Here is an 18,746-nt window from a genome sequence, read left to right as displayed (position 1 = left end):
AAAAGGGGTCAGCTGCCTCTGGAGTTGATGATCTACCCCTTGACTTGGGACCGTGGGAGTAGAAGAGGATTTTTCTTCCGGGCCACGTTACTCCCCTGAAGGCTCTTTCCCAAGGTGGAGGCCTTTGCGGGCATGCTCTTTAGGACAATGGGTGCTTTAATCTTTCTGCCCCAGTATAGATTCTAGGGTAGCTAGCCTCTCTTGTATAGACCTCACTCCTGCTATCTCTACCACTAATGAATCCCCAAGGACCTTTTTAAAAACAAGCGCCAAATCACTCCCTGCTTGTTCCACTCGTATTCTGACATGTTGGAGGCCGGAGGGCTATTATTCGGTGCGGAGTGCCTGTACCTGTACTCTAGCAGGCTGATCTGCACTTCCACCGAGGTTAGTTCAGTGATAGCTTGAACGGCACACCCCAGCCAAATAGCTTCAACTTCCTGTTATAACCTGATCTTCTATAGATAAGGCGGGTCTTTCAGGCTTCTGCCAGTCCAAGGCCTGTTTCTTGAATTCTTTGCTTCAGAGCTCTGAGCGGTCTGTCAGATCTCGGGATCCAACCATCGGATTGGTATCGGGCTCCGCTGTTGCTCTGCCATTAATGTTTATGTCTTTCATTTGCGTGCAAAGTGAACATAACAGAACTTGAAAAAAGAACTCCTGTTCCTGTGGTGTAAATCCACAATGAAAGAGGCTGCCGCCATGTCACACATGTGACGCGTTGTGCATCTGCTCCTCCCTCCCAAGGGAGGGGGCTCTGATCTTTGCTCCGAAAGAGCAGCCGCGCAGGTCCCCGGGTATGCAGATAATGCTGCCCGGGATGCGCTCTGTGTTTTGGAGTTAAGTTTGCCCGAGCATTACTGTTGAGATTAGTTTTGTGTAGAGCGAGCACAAAAAGGGCATTACACTACAAATCACATCCAATTAAATAAACGATTGAGTCCACCATTAGCTGTGGAAAACGTACTAGCCTCATCTAGCGCGCTATATCTTGCACGCCCAACTCAAAACCGCTATGAAAACGCTAGCAATCAGTATAAAACTTCTCACAGCTCTGCAGAAATATTAAAAACCACTTATCTGTGCTAAAGAGCAGCAAAGAAAAGGTGGAGCATGGTAAAGGAAGTGGCTAAGAGGACTACACCCAGGAAATGGGGTGAACTATAGGAATTGACTAAAATAAAGGGACATTTAGTTAAAAAAAAATTAAAATTAAGTTGGAAAGTTTTGTTTTCTGTTGAAAATGCTCAAGTGTAACAGTAAAGAAGTTGAAACATAATGCTCGCCTCCAGTGTTGGCGTAGAATTGTAAAGCAACTACCATTGAAGCAATGGCCTTTGAAAAGTATAAACAAATTCCTGTGTGCTGGTTAAGTGAATTAAGTAGATCTACCTTACTTGTGGAAATATAATAAATGTATATTTTAAAAGAACAATTTATATTCAAGTGTTTCTTTGGACTATTGTAATTACTGGGTTCGGTGTATTTACCTACAGTTCACAACTTCCTCCTATGATATGCCCGGCCACTCTGTCATTCTATCAAGATCCTTTGGGCAGTATAGACTTATGCTAAGAATTGGGTACCTGTATGCCAAAGGATACTTTTATGAAGTCTTACCGCAAGTGGACTTTAGGAATAACACCACAAACAGTTGAAAAGTCAACTTAGACAATATCTAGGTTACAGTCTGCGAACCCTAATCGAAATTTACAGCGTTAAATTAACTCAGGCATTTTGTATGGCAGGGATCTGATCATCAAAATCACATTGAGGCCCTTCACAGACCAGAGGGCAAATGTTGAACGACTGCTCGATATGCCTAGCAGTTTGCCTGTGGAATACATAAGAGTCAAGTTAGGGCTGAGATTAATGAGATAAGAGTGTTGCGGCAAATTCATTCTTCTCATATGAAACGTATGTATGTACAGGATTGGTAACGCGCATCATTTCGCTTCTGCAGGGGCATCAAGGTATAGAGTATTATAGGGCATACCATTACAATTTACACGCTGACCAACACTAGCACATACCTTGGAAAAATGTCATTTTTTCCTAAAAGCCATAGGTTGGTCCAGCAAATGGACCGGAGAGGGCAAGGCATTACATAAGGAACAAGTTACTTACCTGTAACTGTTGTTCTCCAGCATGGGTCTGGCATGGATTCACATGCTCATGAATATTCCCCGTCGTCAGGCTGGGAATCCTCGGTAAAGAAAAAACCAGTATCAGTTTCGTTTCTGATCTGTCTTTCGTAGTAATAACCAATCACTGGTCTCTGCGTCATACTGACCACAGCCAATGACTGCCCTCTACCTAAGCACCGCCTCTGGCAGCCATCTTCAGATTTGGAAGCACGTGAAGTGGCAGTATGACCAAGTGAAGAGCCGCAGAGGGGTAGGCGGGAGGGTTCGCATGTGAATCCATGCCAGACCCATGCTGGAGAACAACAGTTACAGGTAAGTAACTTGTTCCTTCTCCAGCATGGGGTCTGGCATGGATTCACATGCTCATGAATAAAGAATACATAGCAGTACACACATGCACAACCACGGGAGGTGGCAAAGGCTCAACATTAAGCATCACATCAACTCAACATTAAGCATCTTACCTCCTCACCAGGCTCACCTCAGGCGAACAGGTTGCGCAGCACTGCTTGGCCGACCCTGGACTCCTCCCTGGAATCCCGGTCGACGCAGTAGAATTTCGTGAAGGTGTGCGTCGACCTCCACGTAGCAGCCCTGCATATGTCCAGCAGGGGCACACCAGATAGGAACGCCGTGGTAGCTGCGATCGCTCTGGTGGAATGGGCTCTCGGACGGCCAGGCAGCGGTCGGTTTGCCAACCGGTGACAGCACATGATACAGCCGGAGAGCCATCTGGAGATGGAAGCCTTCGAGAGAGCCTTCCCCTGATTGACAGGTCCAAAGTTCACAAAGAGTTGTGACGTCTTCCGAAAACCCTTCGTGCGGTCCACGTAGAACTTCAGCGCTCTAGCTACATCCAGCGAGTGCAAAGTCCTCTCAGCCGGCGACGAAGGCGACGGGAAGAACACAGGTAACACCAAGGGTTCGTTGAGATGGAAGTCCGACGGTACCTTGGGCATGAAGGAGGGGTGCGTCCTGAGCACTACCCTCGTGTCGTGGAAAGTCAAGTACGGGGCCTTGCAGGAAAGGGCCTGGATCTCTCCCACTCATCGTGCGGAGGTGATGGCCACAAGAAAAGCTGTTTTCCACGATAGAAACTTCAACGGGGCCGAGTGCAGAGGCTCGAACGGAGGTCCCATGAGCTTGCTCAGCACCACGTTGAGCTCCCACGCCGGGGCCGGAGCCTTCACCGGCGGCAACGATCTGAACAGTCCCTTCATGAACTCTTTCACCAGACGATGAGACCACAAGGACGTCCGGCCCGTGGTTCTGGTGTATCGGGAGATCGCAGCAAGATGAATCTTGATGGACGCATGTGCCAGACCAGCTTTGGCCAGCGTCAGCAGGTACGGCAGTACTTGGGGAGCCGTAATCCGTAGAGGGTTAATCTTCTGTGCGTGGCACCAGACAGAGAACCTCTTCCATTTGTGTCCGTAGCATTTAAGAGTCGAGGACGCCCTGGCCTTTGCAAGAACCTCTCTGCAATCGGCCGGTATGTCGTATCCTCCAAACTCTAGTGCTGCAGGAGCCAGGCCTGCAAGTTCAGCGACTTCGGGTCGTGGTGGAGGATGGCGCCTCCTTCCCTGGAGAGTAGATCCGCGTCCGCCGGCAGCTTGATCGGCGGGGACGCTGACAAGTCCAGAAGGTCCGGGAACCATATCTGCCTCGGCCACGCAGGTGCGACGAGGATCATCCTGCACCGTGACCTCTTGAGCTGGTTGACGAGCCGGATTAGCAGAGGCAAGGGAGGGAACGCGTAGAGGAACAGGCCCTCCCAGGGGAACGAGAAAGCATCGCCCATGCTCCTCGTCTGGGGAAACCTGCTGGCGAACCTCCGGCACTTGGTGTTCGTCGCCGTCGCGAACAGGTCGATCTGGGGTGTGCCCCACCGTCGGAAGAGGCGATCCACCAGATCCTGCCGTAGTTCCCACTCGTGGCACGAGCGCAGCTCCCTGCTGAGTGAGTCGGCGATGGTGTTTTTTATCCCTGCCAGATGAAACGGCACCAGAAAAATCCCTTGGGCGACGGCCCAATGCCACAGGTCCTGCGCCTCCTTGGACAGCGCTGGGGACCTGGTTCCGCCCTGTTTCCTGATGTAAAACATGGTGGTGGTGTTGTCGGTGAAGATCCTCACCACCTTGCCCTTGAGGGACGGAAGGAAGGACCTGAGGGCCCAAAACACTGCACGGAGCTCCAGGACGTTGATATGTAGGGATTTCTCCGTCGGGAGCCAGAGTCCCCTTGCGTGCAGATTTTCGGTGTGCGCTCCCCACCCTTCCAGGGAGGCATCCGTGGTCACAGTCTCCTGGTGGGCTGGGGTCTGGAAGTCCATGCCCGCCGTCAGATGCGCGCGGGTGCCCCACCACCGTATCGCTCGTCGGAAACTCTCGTCGAGCTTGATCCTTTCCTCGAAGCTGCCCGTCGTCTGGATCCAGCGCGCATCCAGGAATTCTTGCAACGGGCGCATCCGGAGCCTGCACATGGGAATGAGGTAGATGCAGGAAGACATCATCCCGAGGAGGGACTTGATGGACCTCACTTTGGCCGCGTCGGCCACCAACATCCGTTGCACCTTGCCCAAGATGGTCCTGGTCCTCTCCTCCGACGGGGAGGCCAGAAGGGACACTGTGTCGAGCCTCGCTCCCAGAAACAGTGCGACTTGCGCGGGCACCAGGTGGGATTTGGCGTAGTTCACGGAGAATCCCAGGTCCGTGAGGAGTTGGACGGTCCTTGCCGTGTGGACCACGGCGAGCTCCCTCGTCTTGGCGCGGATGAGCCAGTCGTCCAGGTAGGGGTAGACGTGGATCCCCTCGCGGCGCAGCTGCGCCGCCACCGGTGCAAGGCACTTGGTGAATACCCTGGGTGCCGACCGTAGTCCGAAGGGAAGGGCTTTGAACTGGTAATGACGCCCTTGGACCACGAATCTGAGGAATTTGCGGTGCCCCTTTAGGATGGGAATGTGGAAGTAGGCATCCTCCAAATCCAACGACGATAGGAAGTCTCCTTCCTCCAGCTGACCCAGGACGTGCTGGAGGGTGACCATCCGGAACTTCTGCGCCTTGATGAACTTGTTCAGACGTCGCAGGTCCAGGATGGGGCGCCATCCTCCCGTCTTCTTCTTCACGAGGAAGTATCTCGAGTAGACTCCGGAGCCCCGAAGCCTCTTTGGGACGAGTTCGATGGCGCCCTTTCTGAGCATCGCCTTTACCTCCAGGAGAAGTTGAGGGACGTGAAGTTCTTTCCTGGCCACGGGGGGGACGCGCGGGCACCTTCTTTGAAACTCGAGCGCGTGGCCCCGGGCCAGGGCGTCCAGCACCCAACGGTCGGTGGAGATGGACTCCCACACGCTGACGAAGCCCGCCAGCCGGCCTCCCACCGGGGTGCTTCGGTGGGGGCCCGACCCCACGGCCGGTTCAATCCTGCTTTGACGCGGCCTTGCCGCCTTGACCTCCTTGGCGACGACGGCGGGGTCCGCTAGACTTGCCTCGTCCTCTGTAGGCCTCTTGCGACGACGAGCGGGCCGCTTGACGGTAGGAAGCGAAACCGCCGCCGGAACCTTTGGAGGCGCCCTTGCCTCCGCCGCTCCGAAAGGGCGTCCGTCGTTGCAGGACTCCAAGGGCCCGGGCCGTCTCAGTATCCGCCTTGATGGCCTGAAGGGAATCGTCCACTGTCTTCCCAAACAGGTTGTTCCCGTCGAAGGGCATGTCCAGGACTCTGGTCTGGACGTCCTGCCGGAAGTCCGTAGCTTTGAGCCATCCACGACGTCGAAGGCAAACACCGTTGCCCAGCTGGCGGAATCCAGTGTCGGCGATGTCCGTCGCCACGGTGATGGCGTGGTCCGAGGCCACCTCACCTTCCTGCAGGATCTCAAGGGCCTACGCCCTCTTGTCGTCCGGCAGAAAATCCAGCAGGGGAGCCATCTTGTACCAGAGCTCCCTGTCGTAGCGGGCCACGATAGCCAAGGCGTTGGCCGCTTTAATCGTCGTCGCTGCCGACGAGATGACTCTACGCCCCATAGTATCCAATTTCTTTCCCTCGCCGTCCGGCGGGGAAGTCGATGTGGAGGCCGCACCCCCCCCGCTTTCTTCCTGGCTGCCGCGGAGACGACGGAGTCCGGGGTAGGCTGCGCCCGGAGGCATAGGGGGGCCGTGTCCGGGACCCGGTACTTTTTCTCGTACCGGTCTCTTCTAGCTGGCGTCGTGGAAGGGTTCTTGAGGAGGGAAAGGCCCTCATCCCAAATGTCGTCCAACAGAGGCACTGCGAGGACCGTCTTCCTCTTGGCCTCGCGCCGCTGATAAAGGAAGCCTTCCTTTTTCTTCTCCTCAGGGCAGAGTTGGAAAAGCTCGGAAGCCCTGGAGATCATGGAGTGGAAAGATCCGATCTCGTCGGGCGGAGAGGCCCTGGTGGGAGGCGACGACGGAAAATCCTCGTCGTATGCCTCGTCGTCCATACCCGTCGCTGCCGTGTCAGTCCCCGTATCATCCCCTCGGGTGGACGGGGAGGAGGGCTGGAAGGGGCGCGACGGTTGAAAAGGAGGTGGTGGATGGATCCTTCTTTTCTTGGTAGGGGGAACACCAGAAGGTCCCGGTTCTGGATCCCCCGACGGGAGAGGTTCCTCCGTCGGTAACGGTAGCCTCGTCCTTATCTCGGAGCATAAGGACTGTATGGCCAACAAAATGGCCGCCGAGTTGTCTTGCGGCGCTGGCAGAGGGGAATCCGACGGGCGAGCAGGGGCCCCGTCGGTATCCTCGACGATGTCGTCGTCGTCACCTGCGTCGGGGTCCATTCCGACGGGCTGGCCTTCTTCCACGCCTAGGCCGTGGCTTAAGACCTCGATCAGCTCCTCTTCTGAGGTTGAGGCCGACTCTACGACGACGCCCTGCCCCCCCTTCTTCTTCCCCACGGAGGGTTTCACGGGGGTCCTATCGATGGGCACAAAGGAAGACTCCCTCCGAGGAGGCAGGGAGATTCTGGGCCCTGAGGTTGCCACCACTGGTGCAGCCACCACAGGCTGAGCCAGGGCCGCCGCGACCGTTTCGATAGAGGGCTTGGTCGGATGGATCAAGGCCTTCACCACCTTAGGTGCGCTCACCGCCTTATCCTTGAGGGAGTAACTGCCACGCTCCTCCTCTGCCTTAGAGCTCGACCGGGGCCTCTCCAGGAGCTTCGCCGGGTGCTCGGCCTTCCTCTTACCCGACCCAGAGCGTTGGCTCGTGGTTGATGGTGCCGGGGAGGGTGCGCCCTGCCTGGCGCCCGTAGAGCCCGACCGTTCGGCGCTCCCGGTGCCAGCGGACTCGCGGTGCTTGGCCTTATGTTGGGCCCCCGTCGCCGGGGCGCCCTCAAAGGTCTTAGAAGACCGCTCGGATTTCTTCTTCTTCTCGCCAGACGGGCTCTTATCCTCCAGCCAGTTGGCGAGACGTTGATGGCGGTCCTTCATGGTCCGTTCCGACATGTTGCCGCAAAACGCACAGTCCTTCTCCACGTGCGTCTTGTCCTCATGAAGGCAGTAAAGGCAGAAAGAGTGTTCGTCCTCCTTGAAGACGTTCTGCAGCTAGCATCCAGGGCAGACCCTGAACAGCTTTCCGGGCGTCGAGCTTCCCTTCTCCTGGGCCATCTCCGAGACAGGGCCTGAGAAGCTTCTGGAGTCCTCCGAAGTGTAGCTCGACGAAATCTTCACCCTTGAGGGGCACAGATGAATCCGACACGGGTCCCCGTTGATCGGATGTAGGATCGGTGGAGCTTGAGGCTCTTTTGACCGAAAGAATCGAAGTTTTTTGTAAAAAGCGCGAAAAAATAGCACTAACGCTCGAGAGCAATAGCACGAGGATCCCAACACATGAACGTGCGGTAAAAATCTGAAGATGGCTGCCAGAGGCGGTGCTTAGGTAGAGGGCAGTCATTGGCTGTGGTCAGTATGACGCAGAGACCAGTGATTGGTTATTACTACGAAAGACAGATCAGAAACGAAACTGATACTCGTTTTTTCTTTACCGAGGATTCCCAGCCTGACGGGGAATATTCATGAGCATGTGAATCCATGCCAGACCCCATGCTGGAGAACCTTTCCGCCTGCACAGAAATAGAAGTTGGAACATGAGTCACTGAGAAGTCATTAATGAACTATTCACAACTTCATATTATAAAATGTTTTCTCCTACTCTGGACATATACTGCACTATGCAGAGTAAACATTTGTCTTTGCATCACGCGAATATACACGAAAACCCTCGATTCTGCTGAAGGCCTATTAGGGTCTAAATTACTTGACCTGGGCAATGAACAAAACCTGCCTGACCCAAGTACCAGATCTCATATGAACTGACTAACCTTTTGCGCCCCAATTAGGGACGATAACTAAAAATAACCGAATTTCTGATTGTAAAACGGGAGTAGCCATTATTAAAATGTAACATCGAACATTAAGTGCAGAGGGCTTGGCTTAATTTACCTCGCCAGGAGCAGATCTATAGAATTTAAAAGATTAAGAGTATTGTGGAAACTATTAAACATCTATTACTAGAGTGTACAGGAGTGATTTGCCTGAGGTCATTTCATGGGTTATGACTGGATACATTACGATGCAGGTTATGGGAGATCATTGGCAGTTTTTATGATAAAATGCAGTATGAAATAATAAACATTTTGGAAGTGCGAACAAGATTATATATTTTTATCTTCATGTATTCTGTAAAGATTGTTTTTCAACTGTACAAGTAAAAAAGATCATGGCATGATGATCAGAGGCCTACCTGTCTATCAGACCAGTCGTTACTACTGCAAGTTCAATAGAAGTGGTTTTAGCAGATTTTAGACAAGTCCTTGGCAGTCGGTAAGATGCATGCATGACAGACTATCTCAGCCTTTAAAGCATTCAAAAATTGCTTCTCTTTCTCAGAATATTAAGCCTTTCAGTGGGTGCTGATGGCCAATGATCAGCTCTTCTCTAGAGCAACCAGTCTAAGTAAATTCAACTTTGCTAAAAAGGTATCATGTCTTTTAATCAAATCAATTCGCATACTTTACAATCTTTTATACTCTTGTGGGTGGATACAGGCCTGGTTTAGTTTACAATAATAAAAATTACATTTGCTGATCCAAAGCCTTAACACATTAACAATTGGCAATAAAGAAGCAGTAAGGGGGGGTGTGTGAGGGAGGGGGGGTTATTCTTGATCTGGGAACACCCACTGTATAAGTCAATCGTGCGGGTCAAATGGGTCTGCGTGAGGGTTTTAACCCTTGTGGCAAGGCACGAGGCAAGGGTGTCCCCTTTCCTCTGCTCTTCACCCAGGAAGTGGAACCGCTGACAGTAAGACCTAGAACGAGTACAGAGTGGGTGGGCTTCAAGTGGCCCTGGGGCGGTGAGGAGAGGATGAAATGCATTACAATTATCAGAATGCTTTTACGTTGAGTATCTGCTTAGATTCACATGCTGTGCATACAGTCAGACATCTAGTGGTAACTGTCGATTATTTCTTCTCATCTTTCGAGGAAAGGGGTCATCGACATGGCCGTGCCTGTAACACTAACGTGACGTGTAGTGTACCCAAAATTCCTCACGCTTCGAGGTCCCTCCAATTATTTTTTCTGCCTTGAGGGAGCCTTATTACTATTTTGAGCGAGTACAGAAAGAGAGAATAAGTCGTAAGAGTTCTACGTTCCTTCCATCCGAGCGGGGAGGAAGGGAGGGCGCGCGTGTGAATCTAAGCAGATACAATCAGAAATGCTATTACGGGCAGGAATGTATGTCTTCAGATGCTTGTGAATCTGCTTTGAATCACATGCTGTGCATAGACTAGCGAGCAGTACCCGGAGTTGGTGGTGGGATGTGAGAAGGAACAGTAGTGAAAAGATGTCTTGGTACCGCTTGTCCCGCCTGAGATTCAAACCTAGAGTGATTGTCTAGGCAATAGTATTTTGTAAAGGTGTGTACAGAACTCCAAGTTGCCGCTTTGCAAATAGATTCGAGAGGAACATTTGTAATTAATGCTATGGAAGCCCCAGTGCCCAGAGTAGTGGGCTCTAGGCTTGAAGGGCAGATGTCTCTTGGCAATAAAGAGTGTGATGCAATAGAGATGGGAGATGGCTAACTTAGAGACAGGGTCCCTTCTCTACCAGCCGCCACTGAAACAAAAAACGTGTTTTTCTTAGTGGTTTAGATCATTCCAGATAGTACATGACTGCCCTGCGCACATCCAGTGTGTGTGTGTAGGTGTCTTTCCGCCACGTTAGTGGGGTTCTGGAAGAATGTGGGTAGTTCTATTGACTGATTCACATGGAACTTTGAAATTAATTTGGGCGCAAACCGTGGGTGAGTGCGCATAACCACCTTATCTCTGTAAATTGTGACAAAGGGGTGTAGAATTGAAAGTGCCTTTAGTTCACAGACTCTCCTTATTGAAGTGACTGCCACTAGGAAGGCGGTCTTTGAAATGAGTGCTTTGAAGCTTGCCTTGTGCATACGTTTCAAAGGGAGACCCCATAAGTCTGGTTGATGGTTAGAAATAGGGGGATGAATTCTTTTAACCGCTTTCATGAAAGCTTTAATTGCTGGGATCTTTCACCACAACACCTTTCGCTGGGACGTCCTATAGGCTGAAAATGCAGCCAAGTGGATCTTCAGGGAACTAAAAACTAGACGGAGTCCAATAGGTGGGTCAGGTATAGAACATGAGTAGGAGAGCAGTCAATGGGATTGATGCCCTTGGAATTGCACCAGATGACGAGGGTTTACATTTATTGGAGTAGCAATGTCTGGCGTTAGGCTTTCTCGTCTCCCTAAGTAAAGCGATGCGTCTCTGAGAAAGTGGGAGATGCCCGAACTCACTGACCTTAGGAGCCAGGCCGCTAAGTTGAGAGTTTGCGGGCATGGATGAAGTGTTTCCCCCTTGCCCTGAGATAGCATGTTGTATGGGCAAGGAAGTTTTGGAGGAGAGGGTAACATCTCCATCAGATGGTAGAACCAGGGTTGGCGGGCCCACATGGGAGCCACCAGTATCATGGCGACTGGTTCCTGGTGCATCTTGTGCACTATCTTGTTGAGTAGGGGAATCGGGGGGGGGGGGGGGGAGGGCATTGGGGGGGGGGGGGGGCAGAGAAGGAGGGTTCAGCGTAAACAAATTTCCCTGACCATTCTATCCAGAGTCTGTTCCCCTTGGAGCGTTTCTGTGGGTACCTGCCATTGGGCGTTCTCCAGAGTTGCGAACAAGTCGATCTATGGGAAGGCCCATTCTGCGAAAATGTTGAAGACTATTTCTTTGTGTAGTCGCCATTCGTACTCTCCGGGCAGTGGGAAGTCTCTGCTGAGCACATCTGCCAGAAGATGGAGTTCCCCTGGAACATGTTGGCACAACAGAAACATCCTGTGTTTGAGAGCCCATATCCAAATGTTTTGAGACAGCTTGGATAGCCCTGGAGAGTGTGCCTCCTTGTTTGATTAGGTAGTACATGGCAGTGGTGCTGTCTGTCAAGATAGGGACTGTCTTCCCCTGTAAATTCAAATCCCTCTGCATCATCCACAAGGCTGTCTGGGGTCGGGGTCCACGCTACCTACAACATGCTCCAACTAAATACTTTCCTCTCCCTCCAGATCTTTATGTTCCTCTGGGATCACCTGTGTGTGTCAAGCAGTTCGCTAAACAGCAAGTTGGTGGTTAATCTCTTTCCTTGGCAGGCTCCCTTCTATGGAACAGCCCCCCCCCCCCCTTCCTCTGTCTTGAGCCGAATCCCCGCCCCCTAAACTTCCAGAAGCACCTCAAGACTTTCCTTTTCAACTCATCCTTCCCTTCCTCCTATCCCATGTTCCCTTTCGAACACAATTTACTGTACAAGCACATTACAAATGCACAATAAATAATTACCAAAACTGTATTTTTCAGATGCGGGAAGGGGAATTCACCTCTGGTAAATTGCTTTGTGACTCAAGAGGTTCAGCGACATGGGGCGGGGGAGGAATTATTGCCTCCTTCTGCCTACCCAAGGCAGAACAGAGCTGTCTTTTGCATTTATCTCTATGAACTATACCAGCAAATCAGCCAAAATTGTTTTCAGGCAATGTTTAATCTGCCATAACAATTCAAAAACTATTTCTGAGCTATGTCCCACATCTGCTCAGATCAAATTGTTTGGACTTTCACATTTTTCAATGTCACATTTCATAATGTTACATAATGGGATCTGCTTCTATGATTAGGACTATGTGCAAATGGAAGTCTCTCTCCTCGTCCCTGTGGGTCTGCAAGTTAACTGCCTTTCCAATACCTAGTTGCAATATTTTACTGCCCACATTATTTCTATCACAAGAGATTTAACTAGCAAATGAAGATCTAAGCGCAAAGCAGGGCTCTAGCAATTCAAACGGTTCTTGGGTCCATGTACGAGTCAAACTCCACTTAACATTACCATTTACGAAAACTGCCCATATTATTCAAATGCTAACAGAGCATTGGACATTTTCCAATGAGACTCCTCCGGTCTGGTAATGATCTAAAAGTGGAATAAAATGGGGTGCTGGGGGGATGGGATGTGTGTAGGGGGAGTAAACAGCACATAATCCACTATGAAAAAACGAACCCTGTTCCTAATAGGAAGTAGGGACATTTGGCATGCCATTGGTTAAATATTTTCTCATTGACTGCGTTTGAGTAATAAGTGCTTTTAGCCGATCTGGATTTTCCCTGTCAAATATCCAAGTTTACCTTCCCCCATCTGATGAAATACTGATACAAAATTACCAAATTCTATAATGCTTTGCAAGTATTCCCTACTGGTATGCATGGCAATTTATGCAACAAATCTGATCTGGACTAGGAAATGCTAGACACCCCATTTCGGCATGGATGTCTGTTTGTTGGGAGATAGTGGGCAATCAAGACACATTCAACTTTATTAAAAGACTGAAAACCTTGAACATACACGATAAATGTAAAAATGCAAAAGATCAATCATCTACCTGTGCTAGGACCCCTTGTGAATTCATAACAGCTGCTTGGAAATGTAACTAATATTTTTGCATGTGGACCAGTAAATGCGATGATGCATTACAAGACTTGGGGAAATAATGCACTACAGAGCCTAGTGGTTTTGGAAAGTCTCACTTTTCTGTCTATCTGCCATCTTTGAGTTGTTGTGCACCGTATAATGGTTTCCACGAGAATCACCACCTCCCCCAACCCCAAACATTGGCCAGAGGTTTTCAATTACTGATCTTACCAGTAAACCTCAATGCTCTGTATTTTTCTTCATTTGAGATCCTTGACTGACTGAGAAGGGATCATGTCGAATTGATATAACAATCGTATTGCTTTGCCTCGAGAACCCTCCATAGTTTAACAGCATAATTAATCTAGAATTATTCGGTCCTCAAAAGTGTTACTCCCAGCATAACAAGAGTCTAAATTCAGACAACCTGCTCAGAAGGCTGCAGCAACACGTTCTACGAGAGGTTCCCATTTTCTCCATTCACAATGCACTTCAGTGTTCATATGTATGATTTCTCCATAATCCTAGTTCCACTAGACCAATAGAAACATAGGAAAAACTAATTGGGACAAATACTTTAAAACAAAAAAAGGTATCTTGCCCGTAGTGCTAGTAATGCTCTCAATTAGATTGCTCCTATAAACATTCATAGCACGTCTACCATAAATTAATCTGATCAAACTAAAGAAAATCAAAACATTGCTTCGAATGATGGATGCAATTATTGGAGAAGAACTGAAAACCATTCTGTTCGCTAGCTGATTAATGTTCCAATATTGCAGTTCTATTCAGAGCTTGGCCTTTAGTGAAAGCACAAACTCAAAACGTGGTCGTTTTGTACTCTCTGATTCTAAAAACAAGGACACTGTTGCCATTCAACAAAGTAAGGAAATCTCTATAATTAAAGGGGCTCGGACAAGGCCTCATGTAACTTTGCAAAAGTTCACTCCGTTACTAATCCACCACTAATACAATGAATGAACTAACTGTGAGCCAGAGTGATACAATGTTTTATAACCGGACTCTTCAGAGAATAGTGTTCAGGTATTTGGGCCGCGTTAAACATCTGGCAAAAGGGGTGTAGTATGTTGAGATAACCTGCAGTACATGCTTTTATGAAAGTTAAATATTATAGGGCATTTTATGACAAATATTGTTTAGTATGCGAGGCATCCGGCACCTCGATAAACACATGCTTCATTGGGGAAACAAGGGTTTTTTGCAAGAATAAAATTGTACACTTTAAACATAATTGAGCTTTACAAATGCATTGCTCAAATTTTAATGCACAAAGACTTTGAATGAATATTGTCCCAACTTTCCGTCATACTATGAAGAGAAACATCAAAATAAAATGCAACACACACCTAAACGGCGCCATGCTAAAATGCAGGAACGCCCTACAACTGCCTTAGGGAGCTTCCAAAGGAGAGCTGTGGATTGCCTATACATTACAAACAACGCTTCAGGGACTGTAAAACCAGAAAAGAGATGCATACAACGAAAGACATAACTGCCCAATTCAAGTGAGGAGGCAGTGTATCTGCAAGGTTAGTGCCATAGTGGTAAATATAACAGACCTCTGCAACATACTTGTTTACATTATAAAAATTCTATTTCCAAAGCAAACTCGAAATGAAAATAGTACTAATCACCCACTCAAGCAAAAACTGGAATGCAATATAATTTCCTTCAACTCACTGCCACTGCCTTTGGACTACTTTACCTTAATCTTTTGTATTTAAATAATTGCCATTTATAAAAAAGGGCCCTTCTACTTCTAGGTACGGCTAAAAAACATGGCAAGCCAAGCATATTTAAATAACATAAGCGTTACCTCACACAGATATTAGGGCTGCAGTGAACCAATGATGGAATCCATTTTGCTTTGTGCAATATACCGAAAAGGGACGCAGGTATGCTCTGGAGCGAATTGCATTGCGATTGCTGGCACCCAAAGAACAGTGAAATCATTGCTGTTTGTATGCATGGTAAAGAGCCACAAAGGTCCTTAGGTGGACCCATTACCTACTGCTCATTAACAGCAACTTATTTTGTGAAGTACACCTAAAGCCCTCGATCATATGTGATCCTCGTTATTTATCTTTCAAACGCATCCTATGCTACAGGAATCAAAAATATAGTTAGAGCTCATTACTTCTGCACCATGAACAATGCATACCAACTCACATAATAAATATTACTTCACGACAATTCCTAATTGTGAAGCGACAAACTACACAAGTCATATTGCTCACTGAACAATTTACTGGGCAATGCCACATATACAACTATTACCTTGCCAACAGTAAGATTATGACAGACAAAGAGGCTTACCAGATTTGAAGGATGAAGTTCATTTTTCTCCTCTGTCATTTTCTCACTCTTTGATCCCTTACGAGTATGCTTGATGCTTGTTTTTATTGCAGGGCGGCAAACATAGTTCTCCAAATTCTTTGGGGGTTTTTTGGTTCTTTTAGCCTGGACTCCAATTTTCAATTTCAGGTTTCCCTCAGAAAAGTTAGACTCTTTGACTGAAAATTGATGCTGGGCATCGGGATCCTTTGTTGCATCTGTTGCGTTATTTTCCGGTTTCCAGTTCTTGCAGCTGTCCCCCTGCACCTGAGTTCCACTGCCTGGCTCTGCTCGTGAGGTGCTCACCACTGCACCAGTGCTGAATGCAGAGGGGTTCTTCACAGAAAACCCTTGCGAATCAGAACCCAATCCTAACATAGCAGTATTTCTAGGGTCCATCACAAGTGCACGTTAACTTTAGCAGAAGAAACTTAAAGGATGATTCATTATGCCATGTGCCGCAAAGGGGTGGGGGAGAAGGATGTTGCAGTCCAAGACAAAGACACTGCATCAGGCTCTCTAGATGGCAGAAAAGAAAGATAAAACAAAAATCAGATTTCTTAAAGTATGACAATTGCACTTGATGTCCAATGATTTGACTTTTTCAAAGTAAAAATAGTTCAGAGGTCCAACTCCTTTCAGTTGGCAGCTTAATGCCTGGTCAGAGGGAAGGAAGTTGTTACTTTCCACTCGCAGGATAACGCACTCCTAACCCATATTTTCACTCTTAACCAATTCCAACAGAGCCGAGTTACAGACCCATGCCCTTTGCTCATTGCAACATAAGCTATCTATGCCTGAATTTCGATATCAACTTCTTCTGATCCTGAAGGACTAAAAGCGAAAGCAACTGCCGAATAAATGTACAGTTGTAGCCGAATAAATTGAAAGTTCAAGTGGAGCACTATTAAACAGTACGCACACAGCTGCAAATAATAGAGACCCTTGCTCCCTGAAAACGTTACACAAAATCATGTTTTGCGTCGGGTGCAATTATGATTTAAAAATACTACCATCAAAATATTAGCCAGCATACAAGCACTTTGTGTGTGTGTCAGTCAAACGCAATGCACACTTTCAAGCAAATTGTAGGTCTAGAGCAGTGGTATTCAAACTTTTTTTTTCTTTTTTTAATGCCGAGCCCCCCTTAACTAAAGATATTGTTGCCCGGCCCCCTCGCCCCCCGCACTCCATCCCCAGATACTACATCCGCTTGTATTTTCTATTATAAGCAGTCACCGTACTACCGTTTTACAGAGCCATGCGCCCCCGGACTGTCTTTGGCCCCTCTACTGGGGCCAGCCCCACAGTTTGAATACCACTGGTCTAGGGAAAATATGTCAACTTTTTAGAATGAAGAAATAGTACATTTTTCTCAGAGAAGCAATTTGGTAAAGAAACAAAAAGAAGAAAACAAGCGATGAGAATGTGTTCACTATACCAAATAAGACCACATTTAAGGACTGCCCCATATAGCGATCAACAGGGATGCTGTGATCTATTAACTTTCTTTAACATACTGTTTGCGTTTACTAATTTTGATAGAAAAAGGAGGGCTTTAACAAGAAACAGTACAAAAGATCATTTAGTAGGCTGGAACTATCACACTGCTAAGGCTTTACAAAAAAAATGTTACGTTATGTTAAAAACCGTTTCAAATTAGCCCATCATAGTGGATTATACATAAACCAGATTGTGGGGGACTGGGGCCAAGTGGGATGTCAGGAAACAAAACACGGACAGCAAAAAAAATAAAAAATTCGTTTGTGTGAGCGCAGCTTTAAGTTGGTGGAATGAAGCAAGACGGAATGGCAACCAGTCTAAATAATGCTTGCACTTAGAAAAGTTAAAGTTACTCACCGTAGTGACTTTTGAACTCCTAGTCCATAGTCTCCTTTCCTCCATACTCGTGGGTTATTCAGTCCGGTGCTTTTTGTACCACTGTACAAAAATGCTCTAATCTACTTTCATGTCGTGAGACCAAGCTTATGCTTGGTCACAGGCTTGGCCTCCAAACCCCACCTCAGGGCCTCGCACCTCAGTCCTTTTCTGCCAGTGTAGGTCTGTTCAGGGCATATGGAGTAAAGGGGACTATGGACTAGGAGTACAGTAGTGACTGCAGTGAGTAACACTTCCTTACTCCTACATCCCGCCCACTTTCCTCCATACTTGTGGGAGACAGGCACATGTGTGCCCAAGGGTGGAAGGTCCCTCTGAAAGGCTTAGCTGAAGAGATTCTTCAATACTGCCTGACCAAATTGAGTGTCGGCTCTCAAGCTATTGTCCAGGCAAGAGTTCTCAGAAGGCTGATGGTGAAGCCCAGGTTGCTGCCTTTGAAATGGTGCCCAATGGGACAGGTTTTTGCATGCTACTGAGGCTGCCTTCGCTCCGAAGAGGTGGGCATGAAGACCTTTTGGTTGCAGCGGTTTCTGTAGGGAATTGCTTTCCAGAATGGTCATCACGTTTCAACTGGTAATGGTTGCTTTATAAGCTGATCCGCCATGGGTTGCCCCCCAAACGTAACAAACCACTTAGGGGATTTCCTAAATTCCATTATCCTGTCGAGGTAGAATTTAAGGGCCCTCCTGCCGTCCAAGGAGTGAAGAACTCTACACAATCAGATTCCAAAGTTGGATCTGGAAAAAAAACGAGAGGCAAATCTCCCATTTAATATGAAATTCAGAGACAATGTTGGGCAGGAATGAGGGGTGTGTGCGCGTAGGACCACCTGGTCTCGATGAAAGGTTCGACCGCTGCGAGTGCCTGCATTTCACTTATCCTACTGGCTGAAGTGATGGCCAACAGGAATGCGGTCTTCCAAGACCCCAGTATGATATCCGCAGAAGCCATTGGTTTAAAGTGTTTGTGACAAGGCTGTTAAAATGACATTTAAATCCCATTTGGGATGAGGAGGCTTGACTGATGGAAACAACCTATCCAGTCCCTCAAAATGTTGCCTTACCACCGGATTCCCGATAGAGAAGGTCAGTGCTGACAAGTAGGAAATAAAGGAACATACGTCATCCAAAGAGGCTGATAAAGGGTTCTTGCGTTTCCCCAACGACCAGCGGCATAATCTTGTCCACTTGCTTATGTACTGAGCCCTGATGGAATCCTTTCCGGACATCCGAAAAGATTTTCATGTTGTCCAAGAGTCCCGGGCGACCTATGGACCAGACCTCAGTAACTATGCTGTCAAGCTCAGCGATTGTGGGGAGCAGTGGAGAATCTAGCCCTCCTCCAAGGACAGCAAGTCCTGGCGAA

At 48.3% G+C, this 18,746-nt stretch overlaps 1 protein-coding gene across 2 annotated transcripts in view; it reads right to left on the bottom strand.

Annotated features, from left to right (window-relative positions):
• Positions 1-18,746, bottom strand: part of ASH1L (ASH1 like histone lysine methyltransferase) — a 2,936,548-nt gene that overhangs the window by 2,791,823 nt on the left and 125,979 nt on the right. For both annotated transcript variants that reach the window (XM_069650029.1, XM_069650033.1), the window contains exon 2: positions 15,465-16,001. In XM_069650029.1, the coding sequence (XP_069506130.1) occupies positions 15,465-15,881 (417 nt within the window). In that variant the 5' untranslated portion in view covers positions 15,882-16,001. The remainder of the gene's footprint in view (positions 1-15,464; positions 16,002-18,746) is intronic.

The sequence above is a fragment of the Ambystoma mexicanum genome, chromosome 1p (assembly GCF_040938575.1).
Source record: "Ambystoma mexicanum isolate Mex_15411 chromosome 1p, UKY_AmexF1_1, whole genome shotgun sequence".
NCBI lineage: Eukaryota > Metazoa > Chordata > Amphibia > Caudata > Ambystomatidae > Ambystoma > Ambystoma mexicanum.
Note: the sequence above shows the minus strand (reverse complement) of the source record. Positions and strands in the feature narration are given on the sequence as shown.